This window comes from Melampsora larici-populina (genome assembly GCF_000204055.1).
Source record: "Melampsora larici-populina 98AG31 unplaced genomic scaffold MELLAscaffold_4, whole genome shotgun sequence".
NCBI classification, from domain to species: domain Eukaryota; kingdom Fungi; phylum Basidiomycota; class Pucciniomycetes; order Pucciniales; family Melampsoraceae; genus Melampsora; species Melampsora laricis-populina.
In genome coordinates this window covers 183978-200101 of record NW_006768768.1, presented here as the reverse complement: position 1 = coordinate 200101, position 16124 = coordinate 183978, and the positions used below count along the sequence as shown (strand labels likewise).

The window sequence follows — 16124 nt, the reverse complement described above, 5'->3', positions numbered from 1 at the left end:
TCAAATCTCCCCTTCCATCTCCTCTAATCTTCAGCCTTTCTCACACCATGAGCCACGGGAAACAGCCTGTCTTTCTCTGTCTGTGCTCGAAATGTATCAAAGAAACTCACCCAGTCAACGGCGTCAATCAGCCAGGTCTTCTCATTCCGCGCAATACTTGTCAAATCCACCGGGCAGCGGATCAGCGAGCCACTATTCTAGCGGATCTTCAATCACAGGCTCGACCTATGGTGACCAACGATGAAGTTCACGAAGAGGATCAGTTGATGGAAGTCAACAACCGTGATGATGAACATCAAGACCAAGTTTTTCAAGAACCTATCACAAACCTCATGGCAGATGATCGCATGGATATCCACGCAACTAGTTCTTCCAGTCGCCGAACTTCCCAAAGCTTGGAGGGGGAACCTACAGGTCCTGCCAAAAATATATTCGATACAAGTGAGTATTTCTTAACTTGCATTGTCTGTCATATATATTTGCTTTCGTATTAAAGTCATCGCTCTCTCGTCTTCTGAAACGTTTACTGATTGATTCATTTGTTTGATCAAAAAGCCAAGTTCCTCGAGCATAATCTGATCGGTGAAATACCAGTTGTAACTCATACCTGCTTGGTCGCTAGTCTCATGGCAGTCTTCGACCACTCTTCACTCGTAACAGCATCTTGGCTGCTAAGGGCTCAACGGGATGGTATTGCGTTGACTTTATCGCATGGAATGACTGAGGAACCATCTGGGCTACCTATGCTCAATACAACAGCTCTGGCTCTTTGCCAAATTCCAAGCAATATCAGAACAGTGAACCGGTGGTTAGGAATTGACCCACACTTGGTTTATTTCAACTGTTGCTCAGCGTGTTTTGCCATATACCCTTTAGATAATACACCTGAAAGTTGTGTTCACTACTCGGATTGTGTCCCAGGCTTAGTTGGTGATCAATATGACCCGTCAGCGACACCTGACCACCCGCTCAACGAGTTCGATGAAGGCTCTTCTACTTTCCGAGTTTGTTCGCAGCCTCTTCTTTTGCCGAACGGAAAACATGTCCGAAAATTCGCCTTTCAAGACTTAGAGGAATGGATCGCACGGTTTATATGCCGCCCATCCATTGAAGAGCACCTTGACAAATCTCTTTCAGAATCGAGAAAACCTTTCAGCGAAACCTCGCCGATCAATGACATACAACAATCACTCATATGGAAAGAGTTTTGTGGCCCAAACGGTGCACAATACACGGCTGAGACGGGAAATCTGACTTTTGCAATGTTCATGGACGGAATTCAACCATTGGGAAAGAAGCCAGGTGGACGATCAGCAAGTATCACCTTTATTGTTCTGGTATGCTTGACTTTACCTGTCGATCTTCGATTCCTTCCGGAAAACATCTTCCTTTTTGGCATCGCTCCTGGTCCAAAGTCACCTTCGCTCGAGCAGAGCAACTGGGTAATGGGACCTCTTATGACCCAGCTCAACACCCTCTGGCGTGAGGGGATGTGGCTCTCTTGTACCCCACTTTATCCCAAAGGTCGACAAATTTGTGCAGCTGTATTACCTTTTATAGCGGACTTACCAGCGTTGCGAGGTGCCCTGGGAATGGCCCATCACAGTGCAACAGCATTCTGTTCCCTCTGTTACATGACTATACATGACATCACCAACATCGATTCGAGCTCTTGGACACCTAGAACTTCAGCCGAGCACAGAGCTCATGCGATTGCTGCCCGTGATGCCGAGACTGCCGCCGAGCGCAAAGCTATCTTTGAATCATCTGGTGTTCGATATTCTGTCATGGTCGAGTTAGACTATTGGAAGGTAATGGACTATCACGTAATTGACTCCATGCACAACATCCTCCTAGGACTTCTTTCTTGGCATTTGACAAGGTTTTGGGCAATGTCCGAGGAGGTAGAGAATGAACCTCCTCCATCTCCTATGACAACCAACCAGATTCGAAACCTGGTAGCCACATCAACCGCCAAAATCCGAAATCACGAACGATATCAACACGAGCCCCCAAAAGTCCAAGGCGGGGTACCTCTAGCCGAAGCACAACTACCGTCAGACACCTCTTCCGGTGACGACTCCTTTGATCCCCTAGCACAAATGTTTTACGGCTGGGATGGTAGCTACAAACATCCACTAAGACACACTGTGACTTTTGATTCGAAGATACTCCGCATAGTCAACTCGCGTATAAAAAGGATCCATAGTCCTTCTTCGCTGCAGCGTATTTTGCCAACCCTTGGCCAAAAAGGTTCTGGAACACTGAAGGCTGACGAATTGAGAATCTTGTTTACGGTCCAATTGCCTCTTATATTGATTCCCAAATGGACAGGGGACGATCAAAGCAACAGTGCTCTTCTGCATAACTTCGGTTGTCTTGTATGCCTGACCAACTTAGCGCTTAAAAGAACTATGACCTCCGAGCAAATATCAAAACTTCGAGAGAACCTCCAGATATACCTACAAAGTTCATTGGACCTTTTCAAACACTGTTCGTTCGCTCCGAATCACCACATGGTTCTTCATCTACCAGATATACTTGCCAAGTTTGGACCTGTTCGAGCTTGGTGGGCTTTTCCGTTTGAAAGACTAATGGGACGGATTTTGAAAGCTTGTCACAACAATCACCTGGGTAAGTTGTGTCTCTGTATTGAACTCTCTGTTTTTGAATTCGCTCACCCAAGATTTGTGATAGGTGAGCTCGAGATAACCTTCCTTGAAAGTTTCTGTCGAGCCGGAAATCTATCTGCCTTACTCAATGACGAACGCAAGATACCGGAAAGCTTGAGACCATTACTCCAGCAGCTCAAGAATATCTTTGACCCAGTCGATTTTGAGCCCCAATCCACCAATCAATCCAAGTCTCAGCCACTTGAAGAGGCAATCTCACATCAACTACTCAAGCGTTTGAATTCTTTCCGTGCGGAAGGCTGTATCTGGTTACCATCCGACGAGTGGGCCAATCTTTCAAAAGAACTCGCTGCCGAATTCGCGCCGGTTTCAACACACGCAATCTTTGAAACTGGAATTTGGCACGATGGACTTCTCTACACCACTGTTGATCAGAACCCAGACAACAGTGTAATACATGTAGTTTCGCGCTCCAATGGGGCAACACTGTTTGGGCGAATTGTCTCAATATTCAGACATGAACGATTCCCAACCAGAAACCGACCATCTGTTTCCGATACATGGCTTATGGTTGAATACTTTGTGCCGGTACCAGATGACAAGCCGAATCCTTTTGCAAAAGTCAACATGCCTGACATGCAGGTACATCTACGCCTTACATTAACAAGCACCCCGCGCCTTACCCATATCAGCGAATTAATTGCTCAGTGTGCATGGATTGTCTACGAGCCCAAAGAGATTCACTTCCTTTTAGGTATGGAAAGCATAGCAATGGTCTCCATTGATCGATGATAGATTTTGGTATGTACTTTACATACTAGTTGCATCATCTGTGTCAGTCATTAATCAGCTGTTCTGTGTCTATTTTTAATCAGTCTTGTACTTGGAATACAAAACCCATATATATGTTCTTGTCTATCAAGGATGTTGAGTCTTTTTAAAAAAAAACTTGGTATCGTGAGGGAACTGACTTAGTATGAGGTTCTGCTTTTCACTGTTTAATTACAGGTAAGGTTTATGTTTGTCATAATTTGACAAGTCCAGCTTTATACAAAGACACCAACATGAGAATGAATGGTCACTGACTAGAAGGAGAGCAACTTGATCAAATGAGACAAATGTATGAAATCTCCACATGTGTAACAAAGGGTTGCTATCTCCAATTGTGCTTGTATATGAGCTTACCAAGTCAGAGCAGATTGCTAATCAAAGACTAAAGTTGACCCAGCCTGCAACACCAAAACCAAAACCAATCTAATACAATACAATGTATCAGGTGTTTTCATGTTGTATCAGGCAACCATTATATATCTGAACTTAGGGGGTTTTGTGTTTGGTTTTTTTGAGTATTTTTTTGAGAAAATTGGGTATGTTTTTTGTAAAAAAAGCTTTATAGTTTTAGTGCGTAATTTTTTTAAAACAGGAGACCTTGTTACGTCTCTCATTTTAAAATTACATTGTCTTTACATATGCAGTTTTTTTTACAGAAGACTTACCCAAATTTGTAAAAATAACATAAAAAGGTGTGGCTGCCTGATACCTCTAATGAGACATGGTGCAATGTTGCATCACAATTACGGGTTGTGTAACATCCTATTGCTTGCCGCAGTGACTGTGCATGACACCACGGGAATTATTAGGTCCAAAACCTGATTGAGCAGAGTTGCAGTGTCCAAGTCCGCAACTTTGCTCAATGGCGGATTTTGTTCACAATACGTTCACAATATGTCCACAGGTTACCCTCGAGCCATACTAAGCACCTGTAGACCAGGTCCTCCTACGTCGTAGCTTAACACGCGCCCGACTAACCGCCTCTTGCGCAACCCTTCCCCAGGGCCTGCACGACCGGCTCAGCATTTCAAATACTACCAGAGATTTGAGAATAAAGATTATCTACATGAACGAGTGAAAGGCAGCGGAAATGTTGAAAGGATTTTTAATAGGGTCGTTTCGGTATGCAGAGATTACATATACATATGTGAATATGTATATATATGTGAACAGTGACAGTATATGTACATAATAATACATATGAAAATTTGAACAATGGGCAGGGGCCAGCAGAGGTTGAGGGTAACCTGTGTTTGTAATGTGAACATATTGTGAACAAAACCCGCCATTGAGCAAAGTTGCGGACTCGGACACCACAACTCTGCTCAATTGGGTTTCAGACCTAATAATTCCCGCGGTGTGACTAACAAAATGTGATGCAAAATTGCGCCAAATGTGAGCTGAAATTTCTCTTTCTATGAAAATGTGTCCTTTGAAGATAATGAAGTGCGTGTACAAGTTCAGTTTTTGATTCTAACAGCAAGATTCAGGAAGTAGTGAGCTCAGCTACCCTTTAAGTGCACCTGTTGTTCATTGAAAATCATGTGTAAATTCCTACAGGATTCCCAAATTATTCCCTACTGCAGGAATACACTCAAAAAGATTCCCTGGGGACCCCATTTTCCCGCCAGGGAACCTCTTTAATGCTGGCAGTGTCAGCCGTGCAGATTTGTCCTGCAATCAAGAACAATTGTTTGGGGGCACCAGAGGCTGCTGGAGTGGCAAGGTAATCTTGAGCCAGTATTGCCAAAAGTGGGTATTTGCCGGTATGGATCTGTTGATTGAAAATTGATGATAAGCAATTGATTATCATATTGAATGTTGATTTGAAAAAAGATTGAATTACTCACTGTCCACCAATCCCACGCGCATTGTGGATTGTTCATATCCAGAGAAACCGCTGGGTTGATACCTTGGAGGTATTGCTTCAGTTCATTGAGTTTGGTTGAAGCAACAACCTTGTTATCAGGTTCAACAAGTCTGGTACAGACCCTTCATCATCATCATCAGCAGTAAGCAGTATTGGTTGAACTTGAAGGAGGTAAGTTGAGTTGCACTCAAAGATCTTGTGAGTTGTGTTGTGATGTGAAAGCAGTTTCCAATAATTTTTGAGCTTGGTCCTGGTGGCAAGACAAATTCGGAAATGTGTGAGTGAGGAATTGAAGTCAAAGTCCGGGGTGGAATATAGTTGCCAGAACTATAGTATCACATTGTGTCCTGTACCATCCTTCCTTGGACAACACTTCTTTGAGAGCACCTCCGTCAAATCTTCTTTCATTACTTTATCTATAAGCCGAAGAGAAGAAACAATTTACAATAGTTAGCCTTGTATTTTACCACACACAGATTTGAAGAACATTATAGAAAAGTGCATACCTCTTGCGCTGCCCACATTCGCTCCCAACGCTCCGGGCAAATACCACATCAAATGCCACGACCAGACAGCAGGGCCTTGAGTGGGTGTAATCCTTCTGATGGATGCTGAGTATTTGCTCCAATTTGACTTCAATTGAAGTTGACTCGGTGAGCGGAAGACCATGTGAGTTTCTTATTGACCAAATCCATCTTAACAAAAAGGAAACATTAGCAAATTTAGAATCAAAGATAGGAAATCAAAGAGAGGAAGTCTTCAAACTCACATCTTTTGTCAGCTTTTTCATGTAAGTATCACCTAGAAGGTATGCTTGCTTGTGTTGTCCATAATAGGCGGGCTTGTCCTCTTGTTCAGCGTCCTCTTTGTCTGGATCAGTGTTAGATTGGAGATCAGATCCATCACTGCTGTGATTGCTCTTGGAATCCCAATGGTCGCCGTCTTCACTGTCCACATCAACTTCATCAAGTGCAACTTGGTCGGATACTGCTTTGTCTTGGAGTTGCTTGCCATCTTTGTTAATAACTGCCATTACCTCAAGTTGGGGAAACCTGCCTAAGCCAATGTGTCAAACTCGTTGGGGCTTCATTCCAAGCACATTGAGGCTGGATTGGATCATCAAGCCCATTTTATGGCAAAAACATCTAATGGTCATCTTTGTTGGATTCCAAGCAAAGTCAAGACCGGATTGGAGAGCTTCTTTGGACAGCTGTCGGTGCATTTCCCGCTCCAGAGTAAAGTTATTGCTACCCGAGTCAGAAACATTCGCAAGCATGTAACATTAAATAAAACTTCTGTCGGAATTCAAAATCAAACAAAACAAAAAAATGATGAAAGGATAAATAAAGTCATAGAACACTTATCTTATGATAGATATCATTCTTCTTCAATATGGCCACCATGGGCTTGGCAAGCAAAGTTCCTTTATGATGCGAACCAACCAGCTTCAAGGTCAAGTGTAGCACTATGTACTTCCAGTCATTTGTAACAAAAGATACCAATGTGCCAATGAAAGCGTGAAGATTACCTTTGACTGTCCATACATTTTGTATGAGACAGAACTTGCTAGTCAGGTTCTTCAAAGCGAAATGCAATATATGATAAGCCTGCATCATATTAAAATGAGTCATCATTGAAAAAAACTCACCTTGATCTCCTGATCAATCACTGTGCCACGCAGTGATAAGTACAAACTTTTGGCCTCATCAGCTACCCACTTCGGCCAAAGACACAGCCGTCAGGTCTTAGCCAATTCATGGTCAATATGAGCATGGGATCCTTGATTTGCTTGAATGGGAGAGCTTGAGAAACTTGCTAAAATGCAAGGCATTGGTTGAGAGTTCGATTGGTACATGTAGGCGCTGGGGTGACAAAGGCTGCAAGTGACCCTTGGTGATTTTTCTGGAGATGCTGAGCGCAGAGTTGTGAGACCCTGGGAGGTAGCTTGGCACCAGCTGCTATCGTGTGCTGTTATCAAAAACAGCCTGCACCTGACTTACCATCTGGGTTGCTCCCATCTTGGTGTACCTTCAGATTTGATTGTGAACTTCTGCTGATTTGGACGACCTTGCCACACACAAGACAAGTGTACAAGAGGGGTGGACCATCAGGAGGCTACACAAACAATTTAAATGTCAGCCATCATGGATCCCATTTGAAATAAACTAATATCTACTTACATCTGGGTGCCCAAGGTGGTTCACTCCATGTTTAGGCAAACCAAAATAACTGTATGGACCGTGAGATGCGATCTCAGCGGGCTGATTGTGTTTTCATTTCTGAATTTGTTTGTTATCTTCATCCAAATCTTGGGCCACATTGGGGGTTTGGTGTTGGATCCTATGGGTTTTCAAAGATACAAATCAATTATATAAAAACGTGAAAATCAAGATGAAATGAAAAGATGACCTTCTAACCAGGGTTTGAGTCGTCTGAGCCCTTGATCAACGCGCAGGGCTTGACGTATTTGAGTTGCCAATCTCGTAATCTGAGACAAAGGCGGAGCGACCTCGGTTTTGAGTTTGCTTCAATGTAGCTGTGGCCTGGATGATGAAGGATACGTGAAGAGAGAAGAAATAGGATCAGCAAAGGTATCAGATGATGAATTTTATCTCTTTAAGTGACTTACTTGTGAGCTTGCCTGAGCCCTTGATTGGAGCAGACGTCCTGAAGTAACCACAGAGTTGACGCTCTCAACATCTGGAACCAATGCCAAGACAGAGCGTCCTTGGTTTCAAGTTTGGTTTGAGATACCTGTGCCCTGTTTCATGATAATCAATGGAAGGAAAGATACAACAAAGAGACAGAGGCAAAGAAAAAGATGGAAGAAAAAGACAGAGAGAAAAGCAAATACAAAAGAGATAGACAGATAATCAATCATATGTTTTGATTGATTGAGAGTTTGAAACAAGGAAACTAATTGACAAGCTGGTTCACCACGATTGAGAGTTCCTGGTAGTGAGGCCGAGTGCTCATGACGTCAATGAGCATGTGCATCTCTCACATCCCCACTCAGACCTAAGTCAAAAAGGCCGCGGCAAGAATCAGTTGATGGAACAATCATTCAAGGTGCTGGTCTAGCTGGTGTAACTACTTCAGACAAGCGGCAAGGTGGAGGTGGAGGGGCGGTTCCATCAATGGTCTTGTAGCCCAAAGACACAAATGAGGTGAAAGTTGTTTGCTTGTTTAAGTTAGACATGATTGGATGTGGATTTGATAGTAGAGACTATTGTTTAATGAAATCAATTTGATATTAAAGGAAGACAAAAGCAAGTATGAGATCAGATCAAGGATTATCACTGAGATTTCATGGGATCTTTTGAATCAAATGATCAACTTGCATAGATATCATAAGCCTTTTGTTTTGTCCACAGTGGCAAGTGTACGAATTGGTTAGGCCACTGATGGTCGAGGAGGTGGTGTGATATTGAGACCTGGCAACATGGAAACTCCATGGCTTGAAATCCCTGGAAATAGATTAGGTTGGTGTTGTTCATTGAGGCGCCAGATGGAACCTCATTGATTGTGGTTGATTGGCAAGAAAACATTGAAAGCCTGAGTGGTGGCTTGATAGATCAATTGCTCGAGCTGGAAGGAGTGAGTCATGTGGTAAAAGGTGGTAGAGGGCAAACTGTAGGTTACCGTGGGGGAATTGGAAGTCTAGATTATCTGCGGAAATTGCAGCACCCCATTTTGGGCCGACCAAAATGTCAGCTGGAGACGTAACACCCCAGGTCCGGGTTTCTCGGCCTATGAAGCGGCTGCACCGGGGGATGCGCTCCGCGCTGCCCTGCGCTTCCGTCTACACTGCAAGCCAGAGGTGCTGGCGCAGATCAAGTCCATAAGATGTGATTTATGGAACAATCACAGGGATTGGTAGGGGTGGAGGTGGTGATGGTGATGGGGTCTGTTTTGGTTTCTTGTTACCCTTGATTGTACCATCTGATCCAGCTGAAGAGGACCCTTGGTCATGCAGATTGGATTCTGCTGATTGTGTTCCATAGGAATGCTGTGATGCTGGTTTGGGTAGCGGGGCTGAAGCTAATGGGCCGGGTGGATCAGGAGTTGCAGGACTGGCTGTTGACATTGTACATTCTTTTACTGAATTCCATTTTCTCCTTTTCAGCTTTCAGAGCCTTGCCTGTGGCTGGCAATTTTAAATGATTTGTGCAAAAGTCTTTGAAGAGGCCTAGGAAGATGTTGCACATAGTATCAACGGTGTAGAATTTAACGGACTTTCAATAAGGCAGCTCATGGAGGACAGTATATCGTACTTCATTGCTACCAGCGAGTTCATTTTGATAATAGGCAGTGGTGGCCTGTTTCCATGCTTGCACTTGAAGTTTTACCTCTGTGAGGTTTGGTGAGGACATTTAGGTGCTGAAAACTCAGAGTGATATATTCTGTTTGTAATTTGACAGATTGAACAAAAATGTCTGGAAGAGTGTGTGGTGAAGGCAATGACCTTTTCAATTGCTGGGACGTCCCCATGGATGAGCCAGATGGCTGCATGAACGGTTTGGCCGACTACAGGATGTTTTGAGGTTGAACTGAAGTTGGTGCCTTCCCAAACTCTTCCATCTCTTCAACCGGAGGCCTGAGGAAGTGATTCATTTCCGTGGTGGATGGTTATGAGGGACCTGGCATGATTCCATAAAGGCAGATGTTCTCTCTCTTGTAACAAATTGAAGAGGCAAGTTGAAACAAGTTAGAAGCATAACACCAACAGAAGTCTTGATTCTAGCTTCTTTGCCGTTTGGATTGAACTAGTCACACCACAGTCCAAAAACAAGGTTCCTGGACTTTCCAGTGAAGACAAAGCCTGACTTTCGGAAGGTTTTCCATAAGCTGCCATCCCATATGTCATCCATTTGTTGATTGGGGGGCGGGGTTCAGTTAAGAGATGCATTAAAGGCAGTTTCAAAAGCGGGAAACTTGAGCCTCTTGCCAAGCCATGACTGCAGTGACTGCTAAAAAAATAGTCTAGATGGTTTTTGAACTTGTTTTCCAGAGGGTGTGTCATATAGTGGTTGATCACAAGGTTTTGTTTTTCTTTAGATGTCTTTGAGGTGAATTGAGGATGATTGTACAGTTGATTCATATTGATTTGATCTATTGGTGGTACAGGATGCAGAGCACAGCAGAATGGACAAAGTTTTTGCTCTGGATGGTGGTATTGAGGCCAAATGTCTTTCAAAGTGTTGGAATGGTGCGAGGAATCTGGTTCCAAGGTGTGGTCTTGAGGTTGGGATCCAACCGTTTGAGCTGCTCTTCTACACTATCACAAGCTGTTTGAAGGCTTTGTTGGCAGGCGTCTACGCTGAGCCGGTTGAAGAGATGGTCTGTTGCAACCTCAAACATTTCTCGTAAACACATGGGATGCTTTAAAAACTCTTTTGGGAGTGAAGGGGTGATACTTGTATAAGTGAGCTGTGTTCTTAAGACTTTTGGTTCTGGAGGAACGGCGTTGTCCAAGTCTGAGTCGTCACTTTCCCTATCATTGTCCAATTCTTCTCTAGCCCTTATTTTGGGGGGAGTGGCGGCAAACACTGCACCAATAGGAGGTAGTACCACTGTACTTGTAAAGGCTTGATTTGTAGACAAATTGGGAACCTGGTATCAAGTCTAGGGTCAGTTGACCAGAAAAGATAGATTAGAATCATTGCACTCACATATGAGAACTGAGGTGCGGGAATCTATGATGAAGTACTGGGTGTGGGTTGATCAACAGCAGGAGCTGGGTCGGTTGCTGCATCACTGCCTTCAGGTGGCACAAAAGGTGCCTGTTGAAAATGTCTTGGATAAGATTGGCAGCTGAATATTTTGCCTTGATGGACACTTCCTCTGTATTGAATGGTCTTTTGACTGCATCCCAGTTCTGGACAACTGCAAGGGACCTGATTGCAGTCCAATGCAATGGCATGCAGTCCCAAAGTGAGCCCATTGATGATGGTTTGGATGGGGAGGATATTTGATTGTTGACTGTGACTTTGGCTGGTAGGATCAAGTTGTCAGGGTAGGGAAAACAGTGGGAAGTTCACAAGCGCAGGTCATGACAATACTAACATTGTGTAGCTTACATGCTGTGAGAAGTGATAGGTTTGTATGTGGGTTAGGTTAACACAGCCATGAGCTAGGGTTGTGGCCTTGACCTTTGCCCACATTCTCACGGTTTAAAGGGCCAAGAGACATAACCTGGCCTTGCTCTTCTTAGAGGCACTGCAGGTGTTGGCAGCTGACCTGGGTTACTTGGCATTACTTTTCTTGGAACAAAGCCTTGTCAATAAATAATATTTGCATGAGCATGAAAACCAACTGACACATAACCTACCTGTGAGCGGATTATCACCCACTGACCCTGCCAAGCGTCAGGGCTCAACTTTGGTCACTCTGATTCCAACTATTTATTTCAATGGCATAAGCTTTTTTTCAGACATAACATGTAATGTATATTGCATTCAAAACAGGTATCCCAATTCAATACTAGGTTTTGCCTGCACACTTTGAAAAAATTTTCTTACCTGTGCAATATATATAGCACATGATATGGAAGCTAATCACCTGTGGCACCCTTACTAACCTGTAATACACCAATTAAGGCACACTTTGGTGGAAGTGTCCACTAACGGTGAAATGAGAAGTGACATGTAGGTCACATATCACTGACCAAGATGAAATCAAAACAGAACTTTTTCCCTTGTTCAAATTCTGTTCATTCAAAAATCTTGTTTCTCATTCTTCCACAATCAAAGCGTGATCTCTCAAGGTAATACTTTCTGATTGCATTATTTATTTTTAAAATTAGCATACTCTCAGAAAGACCAAACAAATAAAAGATATTCATACTCAACATTATCCAAAACTCAAACAAACTTAAAAGGTGCATGATAACAGCAAGACTTCAGAATACAAGATGTCCTTTCAAAACCAAATTGAATTGACCAAGGACAATTTGAATATAAGATTGACTAGAGCAGATGCGGCTGCGACAGAAATCTGACCAGGTAGCTGTCTCCTTACTCCAAGACATGGAAACAGGAGAGACAAAAGGAGAAGCAATGCTTCAAACAGAACCCCGTTGAATGGTCAAAGGCAAGGGCCATTAGGCCTGAGAAAGACAAGGATGGAAACTGGTGAAAGGGATCTATAGGAGTCAGGAGAGAGAGGAAGAAGAGGAAGGAAATTGGAGGGAAGTGGTAGAAGAAGAGGAATGGAAGGGTTTATTAGTGAAGACAATTTGAATGGAACAGAATTGGCAGAGCAAAGCGTAAGAATGACACATCAACTAGGTAAGCAGAACTCATATATCATTTCTAATACATCCAAATCTTTCCTTTTAAATTTTTCCCAATACTCTTTGCTTTCATCCCTGAACCCCAAATCCTCTTCCTGTACCCCCATTTGTTCAAATTCCCCCCCCAAATGTTCTAAAACTATCCCCGGATTAGAATAAGCAGTCAGCCAGGCCCAGATAACAGTAGGTGCCCAGCCAGGCCCGGCTTACAATAGGTGCCCCAGAGAACATTACCAACAGCCTGATCCAGCTTGGAATAGTGATCCAGCCAGACCCGGCTAACAATAGGTTTCAGAGATTGATGAAATCCAAATCAACCATACGGAAAACTCCAAAATGAGGAAGACTGAACTAACATAATCGGGGTTGTTTCATCCCTTGTTTGGTAACAGACTTCAGGAGGAATGCTCTTGGCGCCTTAATCCAAGACACATAAGAGGAGGCGGTGCAGAAGCGGATTTTTTGTTGAAATTGTTGAACAAAGGTGATGCGCCGGTAACCAAGGAGAGACCCGGACAATATGTCATTGATGAAGAAGACACCTTGTCCAACAAAGTCAACACAAGGTGGTCCCCAATCCTGTCAATCAGAGCCAACGTCCGGCTACCCTCACCCAACTGGCTCCAGCAGTCATGCTAGAGGTTGGACAGAGCAAAAGCTGTCATGGCTTCAAAGAAAGGTACACTGGAAATGAAAAACAGCAACTTAATCCATAACAGCCAAGTTCTGAAAGGCGGAAACGCTCAAATGCAACAATCCCTAGCTCCATTCTCACCTGGCCTAACAATCATCTTGAAAAATCTGGCCTCATATATTCACCTTACGGTTTTTGATAAAGAATGGTTAATAAATGACCAGAAGGCCTGGTCCTCTAGAACAATGAAGTCAGATAAAAAAGAGTCTGGCAAAACCAAATCATACGGTGCGGAGGCACTTGTAGAAGAGCTTACAATTGATTTCAAAGTCTGGTGAGACTTCATGAAGTTATTTTGTGCCCATTTAGTGTCTTGCGGCTGGAAACCTGTGGCGGAAAGAGTTGAAAGCCATATCAATGTTGTCAAGAAGTTACAAAAGGACTTTGGGTGGATATGGTTGCTTTAAGATATTGTAGCTTGGTGAGACAAGAAGTTATGCGTGAGACTGTTGACACGTCGATCAGAAACTACGCAGAGGTTCAAGAAACTCTGTTAGCGGAGGCAAAGACAACAGCTAAAAGTTTCAATGAACGGGGTTACGAAACCAATCCATATTCCCCAGGGAAACCAAAAGCAAATATTTGTCCTCTAAGGATTCAACTCCGAGCAACCCAAGCCTAGTTTCAGAAGCAGAGGTGATTGCAGGGTGTGTATCAGAAGCATTCCACCTGATGCTTGATAAACCTACCGTGGATTGCCACCGAGGTAGCCAAGCAAGTTTTCTGATTGCTGCTGACATTGAAACTTTGGAGAGAACTTTGGCGACTCAATGGAAAGCTGATGAAAGCAACAATTTGGATGGATCAACTGCGATGCTAAGAAGGCTCAAATGTAAATTGTTGGAGATGTTACCTGATTTGCTATGGATCAAAAGGAGTTTGATAATAGAAAACAAGGTTATAGAGTGGATGTCAGCAACCCCAACACGGGCAAAGTGGTTAATTGATGGCATGGATAAGAAAAAAGGCCCCTGGGCTTGTACGGAGACTAGCAAGCGACAAACAAAAATCAGGTTGATGTATTACAATTCACAGCCTGGAAGCCTGGAAGCTGCAAGAATGAAGCTAAATGAAACAGCCCACAAGATTTCCAGTATACTAAACAAAAGGGGAAAATTGAAGAATCTCGGCACAAGGGAAAATATGTTACCAGTCACTCATATCTTATCTGGCCTTTGGCCCCATCAGCTTCTTCAAACCTATCACTTGGCAAGCTGGAATTAATTATTTGATTCAACTCCTAGAGCTTGCTATTGCTTTGGTTCAAAACAAAGACTGTATGGAGTATCATTGGGCCCAACGTTCTTGGAACCATCTGGACTGCCTTGTCATTCAAGCCCTCAAGGTATCAGCCCTAGTTGATGGAGAGCCCTGCAGCTACAAGGCCAGCGGGCTACAAGAGGCCATGGAAATGTTCCAGCCACAGGTCCTGGCAGAGGCTATAGTTTTAGATTTTTTAAAGGAAGTTTTAAACCCAAGAGGTGTCCTTGTGCTTGATGGAAAGCCTGCGCCTGAAAAAACACCCGGCTTATGTGAGCCAGAGCTAAAAGAATTGCTTGAGGTAGCTGCTCATCAAGGTCAAGACATGATTCCCAAACTACCTGCTGGGGTACAAACCTGCTAAAGAAAGGGTAGGGCTGATTTATGAGGTGCTAGAAGTTGTATATCTAACCCTTGGATTGGATATCGTACATTGAATCAAGTGCAGAACAAAAGTAGGTTGTTTCTCTATCCCACTTGGAGTGCTTGTTTTGCCAAGCCTTCAATTCATTTTTTTTATTAGTTGTTGTGTGGTTAGAATAGACTTGAAAAGTGGGGAAGTGTTTCAGAATCTTTCACCTGGCAATTGTAAGTGAGAATTCATTAGAGTTTATTTGTTCAATCAGTCTTTTTTTATCTTTTTTGCTTTCTTAGAATCCATTGGTTTAATCATTTTTTTTGTCTTTTCATTTAATCAATTTTTTTAAACCCACATTTCAGACTTGGGTCAAAGGAACATCATAGAACTGTTTTGAGATCAATGACTTTTGTGTGGACAGTGGACATGAAAGGTGAAAACAAGAGTCATTTTAGAGAAAGACTTCTCCTTTTGGTCTCACAGGCTCTCAGTTGATGACCCAAATCAAGTTGTGTTTGGTTTTAAAAACAAAAGGTGTGTTGAGAACCACTTGTCTTTTTGGTCTCACAGGTTCTGGGCTAAATCTAGCCAAAGCTAGGTCAAAAGTACTTCACAAAAAAGAAAACCCCAAGTTTTGAACCAAAATTCCTTTTTGGCTCAGATCCCCCACAACAACTCACAACAACTCACAATAACCCCCAACTTTCACTTTTCATTAACCATCATGTCTTGCTCAACTGAACAGCAAACAGAAAGGGTCCTCTCCCTGGCAGAAATTGAGAGTGCCGTCAAGGACTGTAAGGTGCTTTGTTTGGTTTATCAAAACTTTCATGACTAACACTTGGTTCATTTTTTTTGAATAGGCCGCCAACATCTCAATGGACTCCACATGTTGGGGAATAATCATGAAAGTAATCCCCTTATTCTCCCTATATTGCTTCAAATTAAGGACCTTATGCATTGTGACACTATGAATGTCACACGGATCAAAGAGTTGCTAAGCATCACCAAGGAACAAGGCATTCAACGATTGAACCGTCCCTGCAACACCATAAAAGCCCGCACATCAATGTTGGATCTAGCTAGCTTGGAGACAGCCAGAGCTGGATCAATTGATTCACCTTGCCAACAAAATGGCCAAAAAGAACCCAGACTCAACCAAGGCCCAGAAGACCAACGCAGCC

General features: G+C 43.2%; 2 protein-coding genes across 2 annotated transcripts; both read left to right on the top strand.

Moving 5' to 3' along the window:
- Window positions 1–47: 47 nt before the first annotated feature.
- Window positions 48–3425, top strand: MELLADRAFT_102617 (uncharacterized protein; the record flags this gene model as incomplete). The annotated part of the gene is made up of 4 exons (XM_007405806.1): window positions 48–441; window positions 556–697; window positions 1685–2253; window positions 2698–3425. 4 exons carry the CDS (start codon window positions 48–50, stop codon window positions 3423–3425), a joined length of 1833 nt encoding a protein of 610 aa, XP_007405868.1.
- Window positions 3426–12544: 9119 nt separating this feature from the next.
- On the top strand, window positions 12545–15843 carry MELLADRAFT_102616 (uncharacterized protein; the record flags this gene model as incomplete). Its single annotated transcript, XM_007405807.1, has 6 exons — window positions 12545–12623; window positions 14029–14335; window positions 14511–14931; window positions 15121–15170; window positions 15424–15474; window positions 15804–15843. The coding sequence occupies 6 exons, from the start codon at window positions 12545–12547 to the stop codon at window positions 15841–15843; spliced, it is 948 nt and encodes a 315-aa protein (XP_007405869.1).
- Between the last annotated feature and the right edge of the window lie 281 nt (window positions 15844–16124).